This window comes from Diadema antillarum, unplaced genomic scaffold, assembly GCF_040938485.1.
Source record: "Diadema antillarum isolate AM-2024a unplaced genomic scaffold, OU_Dant_1.0 seq00000157_RagTag, whole genome shotgun sequence".
NCBI lineage: Eukaryota > Metazoa > Echinodermata > Echinoidea > Diadematoida > Diadematidae > Diadema > Diadema antillarum.
The window spans coordinates 772194-781452 of NW_027271229.1; the positions used below are offsets into that span (position 1 = coordinate 772194).

The 9259-nt window shown below is 42.3% G+C and overlaps 1 protein-coding gene across 1 annotated transcript; it reads right to left on the reverse strand.

The window, feature by feature from the left end:
• Nucleotides 1-863: 863 nt before the first annotated feature.
• On the reverse strand, nt 864-6119 carry LOC139727869 (uncharacterized). The gene is made up of 2 exons (XM_071638839.1): nt 3569-6119; nt 864-3130 (listed from the first exon to the last, which is right to left on the reverse strand). Exons 1-2 carry the CDS (start codon nt 5732-5734, stop codon nt 977-979), a joined length of 4320 nt encoding a protein of 1439 aa, XP_071494940.1. The 5' UTR covers nt 5735-6119; the 3' UTR covers nt 864-976.
• Nucleotides 6120-9259: the final 3140 nt, after the last annotated feature.

A 9259-nucleotide genomic window follows, 5' to 3' on the forward strand; every position in this document is an offset into this window, starting at 1 on the left:
GTATTTAAACACTATGACACATGTGTATATCTACTCAATGTACTTGCCAATAAATCTTAAACTTATGTCAACTCTGCGTCATAAGTTTAACCAAAGCAACAACAAAAATGTAACCACCGGACATTTCTCTTTGTCACTGCACACATATATGTTTTGTCACTCGTTAGCATGTTATAATATACAATGTATGTGCAAACTCTGGAAAATATCGAGATCATACTCGACACACAAATGTGACTCTGTCACTCTGTAACGAAACAGATATACAGGTTATCAATTTACAAAAGTGACATCATATCTTGGCTTCTTTATGCCTCACTGTCACTCAACACTTTTTCATTAATACAAAACAACACAAATTATTTTGTTTTAACACAAACCGGTTGACATAAAACTCAAAATTTGATCAACAGTTGTCCTGTGACTGGCCGATGTGTTTCGCTAGACTGATTTTGTATTAAGTCTGTAACGTATCGGTTTACATAACAATGAGAATCCTTTGACTCTTTGGTGTAAATTGAATGACATCAAAATAGAAGTGTGCAACTGAAGCACAACTTTCACTGTAATCTTACACACCACAAATGTTGTATCCGGGCGCTTCTTGTAATGTTGGGTTTTCAAAATATCATACAATGCTTGGCGTGTAACACATTATGAAATTTTCAAGTGATGTCTTCTTATAAAGACAGAATATTGTGTACTAGTACTTTCTCATACTTCCTAGCATCACTCACATATACTGTTTTCGTTTAAAACAAACATGATTAACATAATTACAGTCTCTTCCTTCACAGATCCTTGGGAAAGAAAGAAAACTGAACGAGAATATATAAACAAATGTATACCTTGTCATTATACACACAAAAAAATCAACATCAGTTTCTTGTCTATTTTGAGTCTTGTTTGAAATGTTCAGCTGGATGTAGGTTTGAGATTGTTATCGTTCGGCAACATTATCAGCGCGGGCACAGTTTCAAACTCGCGACAAAGCGTCTGCTAATTTGTTGTCCTTTCCTGCTATGTGCATAATTCTCAGTGGGTACGGCTGGAGAATCAAACTCCAACGGAAGAGACGCTGATTCTTGTGCTTGAAGCGTTCTAAGAATGTCAATGGGTTATGGTCAGTGTACACCACGATGTCTTTTCCACCGTCCAAATACGCTTCGAAATGTTGCACCGCTAGAACGACACTGAGGCATTCCTTCTCCACAGTTGAATACTTATGCTGATGGCGATTCAGTTTTTTGGAGAAGAAACACACGGGTTTGCTGTGTCCGTTGTCGTCGTCCTGAAGTAGCACGGCTCCTACTCCTCGGTCACTAGCATCGGTAGCTAGCTGGAAGCTCCTCTCGAAGTTTGGTGCGATGAGCACAGGATCGTTCATGAGGACGACCTTCAGCTTCTGGAACGCATCCTGGCAGCTCACCGACCACTGGAACGTTGTGCCCTTTTTCAACAGGTACGTCAAGGGCACCACCAAGTGACTGAAATTGGGAACGAACCTCCGGCAGAATCCGCACATTCCCAAGAAGCGCTGAAGCTCCCGTTTCGATGCCGGCACTGGGAAGTCCATGATGGCTCGGACCTTTGCATCTCGTGGTGCGACGCTTCCTCGGCCTACCTTGTGACCTAGGTAGGTCACACAAGCTTTCCCAAACTCGCATTTGGCCAGATTCACCACGAGTCCTGCATGTGACAACCTCCGGAACAGCTCTCGAAGATGAGCAACATGCTCCTCCCACGTATTGCTGAAAACCAACACATCGTCTATATAGACAACACAGTTATCATGACCAGCAATAACTCGATTCATCATCCGTTGAAAAGTTGCGGGGGAATTTTTCATCCCGAAGGGCATGACACGACACTGGTATAACCCGGAGGGCGTGACAAACGCCGAGATCTCTCTTGCATCCTCGTCTAATGGCACCTGCCAATACCCTTTCATCAAATCCAATTTGCTGACATACTCAGCACTTCCTACCCGATCAATACATTCCTCAATCAAAGGAAGCGGAAATGAATCAGTCTTGGTTATGGTATTGACCTTCCTGTAATCTATACAAAACCTGGACGTTCCGTCTGACGTTGGGACTAGCACCACTGGGGAACTCCAATTTGAGTTACTGGGCTCTATGATTCCATTTGCAAGCATGAAGTCTATCTCCCTATCCACCTGTGCTCTCTTAGCCGGATGAATCTGATATGGATGCTGCTTTATGGGTGCATTGTCACCAACATCTACCGTATGAACAGTGTCTTTCGCACAGCCCAATTTATCACTGCAAACCTCCGGAAATTCCTGGAAGATATCGATAACATCTTGCCTCTCCGAATCAGACAAATGACTGAGCAGTAACTCTGGATATTCTAGTGCCTTTGAGTTCTCTACTCGCGGAATCATTCCTGACTTGAAACTCACACTCTGAGAATCTGGAGCATCAGGTTCAAACTCCTCTGCACTTTTCTCAGCACTGTGTACGACACTCTCACTCACAACTGCACCTACATCTTCTACACGTTCATGGTATTTCTTCAACATATTCACGTGACAAACTCTCTTGCTTTTTCTACGATCAGGCATGCTCACCACATAAGTCTCCTTCCCAAGCTTCCTCTCTACTACATAGGGACCACTGAATTTAGCCTTCAATGCATCTCCTGGCAATGGAAGTAGAACCAAGACTTTGTCTGCAACCTCAAACACACGACTCTTTGCCTTTCGGTCAAAGCGTTCCTTCATTGTCCGTTGCGAAGACTTCAAGTGTTCTCTCGCCACTTCATTCGCTCTCACAAGACGCTCTCTGAACATGGAAATGTAGTCTAAGGCATTGGAATCTTTCTCTTCCTCATCAGACAACAGCTGCTCCTTCACAACTTTCAGGGGCCCTCTTGGCTCATGCCCAAACACCAACTCAAAGGGGGAGAATCCAGTGGATTCATTAGGCACTTCACGAGCAGCGAAGAGAAGAAAAGGGATACCTTTATCCCAGTCCCTGGGATTATCCTGACAGTAGACCTTCAACATCGTCTTTAGCGTCTGATGGTACCTTTCTAAGGCCCCCTGAGATTGCGGGTGATATGCAGACGACTTGATCTGTTGAATACCAAGCTGGTACATCAACTCCTGAAAAACACGAGACATGAAATTGCTACCTTGATCCGACTGTATTTCTTTTGGTAGCCCGTACCTAGTAAAGAAAGTCAACAAGGCATCCATAACTGACTTAGCAGTTATGCTCCTCAACGGAAATGCTTCTGCGTATCTCGTGGAAACATCCATCACAGTCAATAAATACTGACATCCTGATTTGGATTTCGGCAATGGACTAACGCAATCTATCATCACACGGCTAAATGGCTCCTCACAAGCCGGAATAGGAATCAACGGCGCAGTTCTAATGGTATGTTGTGGTTTTCCTACCACTTGACATTCATGACACGTTCGAAAAAATTCAGACACATCCTTTCTCATCTTGGGCCAGAAGAAATGGATTCTAATTCTACACAAAGTTTTCTTGACACCCATGTGTCCGGACATTGGAATTTCATGTGCAAGACGTACAATTTCCTTTCGATACGGCGGAGGAACAACTATCTGGGTGACAACCGTCCAGTCCTCATCTGCGGGACGGTCCGGAGGACGCCATTTCCTCATCAAAACACCAGACTTTACATAAAAACATTCTGGCACTCCCTTCACCTCATCTACAGTCAATGCACCCTCTCTCAACTTCAACAACTCCTCATCTTCCATCTGTGCTTTGATTAAAGCCGGCTGACTGAACACACCTCCTTCCCAACTTTGTTCTCTTTCACCTTCACTAGTCACCTTTCCAAAGAATGTGTCACCAAGAGAAATTTCACTTTCAGACTCTTTTCTCTCACGCTCTGCTTCACTTGCTCGAAACCTGGTGATAGCACATGTTGGAAATACTTCTGGGAATTCATCGATAAGATTTTCGGTTTCCCGCTCGTACACTGGGACTTCTGAAACAACCGGAAGGACACTCACTCGACCTCCTGCAAGGTCATTACCAAGCAAAAAGGAAACTCCATCCATAGGGAGAAATGGAACAATTCCCACAATCACTTCCCCTGAAATCAGTCCACTATCCAAATTCACCCGGAATAGAGGGACCGCCTGCGTTCCTCCGTTGACATCATGTATCAGTACCTTTCTACCCGTGTTACATTCTATGGGCATACTCTTCACATCTCCTACCATGAGGGACTGTGTAGATCCAGTATCACGAAGGATGACTACTGGTACTCTAAATTCAGCAATGGTAACTGTACCCTTGGAAATGAAGTCCTTGTACTTTTCATCCACACCACTTGAACACGTATCTGTCATTTTTGAGACACTGCTTTTCACATTTGGATGACGCTGTTCATCACTTACACTTGACTTAACAAAACCATTGGTGGCTGTCTGGTTCGGTTTCTCGTTTGTTTCAGCATTTGAACTGTTCTGTGTACGTGTGTCTGCATGGACTAAACCATGTGTTGCTTTTTGCTTTTGTTTTTCTTTTGCTTCATTCTGTTCCAGCAATCGCCTCCATTCAGACTTAATGTGACCTGTTTTCCCACAGTAAAAGCATCTCACTTCTTTGTATTGAGGCCGTGGCGATTTTGGGCGCTCTTTCTGTGATTCAGTCTTTACTTTATCCCGATGACTACCGTGCCACTTTTGAGTGTCAGGATTTCTCAACTGATCAAACTTCCTCCTTCCCTCAGGACTTTTTGTTTTCACTTTATGTGTCAACTCATACTGATCAGCGGTGACTGCTGCACTCTTTACATCATGTACTCTTCGATCTTCCAAATATGTTCTCAGATCTGGAGGTGTCGATTTCTTGAACTCCTCCATCAACACTGTCTCTCTCAAATTTTCATAAGTGAAATCCACTTTCATTGATCGAACCCATCGATCGAACATGATTTCCTTTTCTCTCTGAAACTCTACGTAGGTCTGTCCCGAACCTCTCCTATATCCTCGAAACGTTTGCCTGTAGGCTTCTGGGACTAACTGATAGGCAAGGAGGACTGCTTCCTTAACTGTGTCATAGTCATTTGCCTCCTCATCCGAGAGAGCAGACACTACTGAATGTGCCTTGCCTGTGAGCTTTTGTTGTACTATCATAGACCAATACTTCTTCTCCCACTCCAAATTCCTGGCTATTCTCTCAAAGGAGAAAAAGAAAGAGTCTACATCCTCTTCATCAAAGCGGGGGACTGTGTTTGCCATTTTTGCAATGTCAGGCGTCTTTGGTCTCGACATAGTAACATTAGGCCTATCCCCTGGGACGCTACTGGCCTGTGCCTGAGTCAACTCAATTTGACGTTTCGTTAACTCTTGTTCGAGTCTCAGATTTTCTGCCTTCATTTTTTCTTTTTCTAACTCCAATCTAGCCAGTTCTACTTGTGTGGAATCTACCCTCATATCACTAGGTCTAGTAGTAGTAGTAGTAGTAGTACTTGGAGCAGTTTTTCTACCAGCACTCTCAATCTCATCTGTACTCTCACTCTGCTCTGTGTGTTCATATTCTGCACCACCCAGTTCAAGCTTCTTCACTAGAACTGCAAAGATGTCTTTCTTTCGACTACACTCTCTGATATCAGCATCTACATGAGTTGCAACCTCAATCAATTGGGCTTTCACCAACCCTCTCAATCTACCAAGAGTGACGTCTTTCACAAACTCTGCAGCATCGAACTTGGCTGCCATGATTTATTCACATCTAGCTTTCCGACTAGATTTCAAGACTACGTCGCTAACGCAACTTCCACAGTACACTCCACTGCGTACCGAACTACGAGAATAGTCTAAGCAATTCAGACCGGACAAACACTCGTATATCTCGAGGCCAATTTCCTCGTAAAGCCACATCTAACGATAATGATCAAAATAACCAGAAAGTGACATACTAATCTGATAAAATGACATTAAGGAAACCATAATACGTACCCTTCCTTTCCAGCAATCAATGCTGCAACCCTGGTATTCAGCTAGCGAGAAGACCAGTACAAGTGCGCAAAACATACTCATCGCATCGCTTCGCGAATCGCACTTCCATTCACAACCACTGCTAACGCAGCCCCATTACACATACCGTGCAATGTCACGCAGTAAACAATACCGCTACGAACGGTACGAACGACACTGTTACGTTCGCTACCCTGTGTACACATCTCACATGAGTGCGAACACTACACATACTGTACCTCCAACGGGCATCAATGATTACAACGATGTACCAAACACCGAAATACCAAAAGACGGCCTGTTTGTATGTTCATTTCCCGGACATGTTCCCCACATGTCATGCACCAACAGAACACCCGTCAGCACCGACATAATATCTGTCATACACCGACAAAACATTCCTAGATCAGCACCGAATGACTGCAACTGTTCACGCCATGTTTGCTAACTCCAACTCTCATGTCCCGAATGGACACTTTTATTCCACCCCACCCTGGTTTTACCAAGGCACATCACGGTTCTCCGTCACACCCACACATATATGTGTGTCTGTGTGTCTGTGTTTCAGTAACGATATCCTTTGCCTTATCCCTTCCTATTAAAAGAAAAAAAAAAATGTGTACAATGTTTACTTCCTGGGAATAGTACAGCGCCATACACATGCACAACGTTTCCACATTTAGGGATCCCCCACTTAACTCTCTCTCTCCCCCCCCCCCCTCTCTCTCTCTCTCTCTCTCTCTCTATACATATATATATATATATATATATATATATATATATATATATATATTATATATATAGTGCATGAGGCTGAATGCACTATAACAATATAAGCACCGACAAATTCTGAATTTGCCCCGAAGGCCAGTTATATTCAATGAGGCCGCAGGCCGAATTGAATATAATTGCCTGAGGGCAAATTCAGAATTTGGAGGTGCTTGGTACTTGTTATAGTGCAATAAGATGTCATGCACTATGTGTTATATAAAATAGCATACATACCCAGGCAAGATTGAAAAAATACGAAAGCCTAGATCATGTAAGACTCTACACGTGTCTAGACAAGCAATAATACCAGTTTCTTTGAACCTGTGTAGACAAAATCCTGACGTGTTAGGGTCTACGTGGTTATATCTAACGATTTCTAGGCCCTACGATAGATTAGGTCTAGGGGCCCTGGCCTAACGTTACTACTAGATCTACGTCACTTACGAGCGACAGAGCTAACGTTAGTTAACACTTGACCCTACAATAGGTCTACCATGGATCTAACAGTAACACGTTAGACGCCCTAAGTTTACTTTCTGCACTGTGGGTCCAAGACCAGGACTAGATGATGTTTTGTAGGATTAGGGATCTACTGGATTTAAACACAAGGCTCGTGCCAGGCATCATTGAAGTCACCATTGCTGCACAAGTGGATTCCGAGAGTGTGTTGTAAATGTAGTAAAAGTTCATAGCGTAGCGTGATCAAAGAGCGCTTAGCGTATACCGTACACACGCTACCCATTTCCACGGCGCACTTCCGCGTAGAATGTACGGAGAAAGCGGCACAATCTTGGGTTGACTTGCTCAATATCCGTCGGATTGATTCCTTTTCAGAACAGTTGGAGTCCAAAATTCGTAGGGCGTATTTGATGGCATCCTTTGTGTCCTTATTGTCTAAGATACTGTATATATAGATCAGTCTCTGTAAAAGTAGCGAACCTGTTCATTTCAGCTTCCATGTTTAAATCTACCGCTGATCGTCTAGTCCCATACAGATAAGTTGCGCATCGAGAATAACGATAATATCGAGCAAAGCATATCGCGGTTGTGGCGCAATCGCGTCGATGAGGTGCGGGATTCAGTACTCGATGATTAAAATGAGGGAGTAAAAACCGATATCAAATCGATAGAGGGTTATCGTCTGCAATCGTTATATTTTACGTGCACTATAACTTTTGTCATGCACTGCTGGCCTGTATCATAAGTATGTATGCTATTATATATATATATATATATATATATATATATATATATATATATACATATATATATATATATACTGTATATATACATATATATATATATATATATATATATATATATCCCTCCCCTTCTCTCCCTTTTTATCTTTCTCTCTCTCTCTCCAACTTCCCTCACTCCTCTCTATCTGCTTGTGCAATGTTTGTTTCATTGCAAAAATTCAATAATCACACTTATCGGAGCGAAACATTGTATCGTCAGTTAAGAAAATACTTTATGTGTAAAGCCCAACCGGATAACGGAAGAAACGCCTTTCACTCAATTTCCATACATTTGTCAGTGCATGAAAAGTGTTCATACCTATGCTTTCGTTCATGCATTGAATGTCATAATGCTGAGGAGGTAGGATTGAAGTTACAAATAATGTTACGTCAATATCAAATAGAATAGGATTGATTTGATAAAGGAGTCATTGCATTAACCTATGATACACATCAGGCTCTTTATCATTTCTCGAAATTACAAATACAGTCATCTCCCAACAATAAATCACTAATTTCAATAAAACATAGGCTTACCTGGCACGATGATGCTAAGGTGGCGGCTGTTGAGATGAAACTATCGGGCAAGTAGGGGCACCACAGAATGAGCTTCGAAAGACGTGGCATAGCGCACACCCATTGGGCCAAGTCTTTTCCCACCGAGGACTGACTTAGACAATCATCGCCGCTGCTAAAATTTAAAGTCAGATCTTCAATCTGAAGAAAATAACGGAAAAGAAATGTGAAACTGAAAATGAGAGTTTAAGGAAATGGTGTGAACTTTGGAAGAAGGAATAATTAAACAAAAAGAAAAGAGATCATTGTAGAGGAGGGTCGTAGACTACTAACTGGACGCCATAGAAGACCAGATTAACGTAGCTGAATATGGGCTTTCCAGCCATCTTCTCAGATGTTTTATGAAGGCATTCTCCAAAGTAAAGAACACAGATTATCGTTGCCTAATCTAGAGTAATGTGTCTTTAAGTGGGGAATTTAACATTGTAATGTAGCTATGAAGTGCAAGCAGGGTATACAACGTACTATCTGATATATTTCATATCGTTATCCGAAGTATTATATACCGAATTAACCAGGCTCCCCGACTGAACTGAAAATACGTGTGGTTCATTAAATACAATAGAAAATAGAATTTCAAGAAAAAATCTTTTCAAACAAATAACAAGCGCTGTAAAGGAAAAAAAAACAACGAAGCAACACTTCTAATTTCCTTCCTTCTACTACATCTACAATGTTT

What these genes read in the sequence shown, in the direction of transcription:
- LOC139727869 (XM_071638839.1), bottom strand. Translation starts at nt 5,734, where the DNA reads ATGGCAGCCAAGTTCGATGCTGCAGAGTTTGTGAAAGACGTCACTCTT. An exon ending in CGCCGTATCGAAAGGAAATT is followed by an intron (nt 3,131 to 3,568) that starts GTACGTCTTGCA and finishes CGTGTTTTTCAG; the next exon opens with GAGTTGATGTACCAGCTTGG.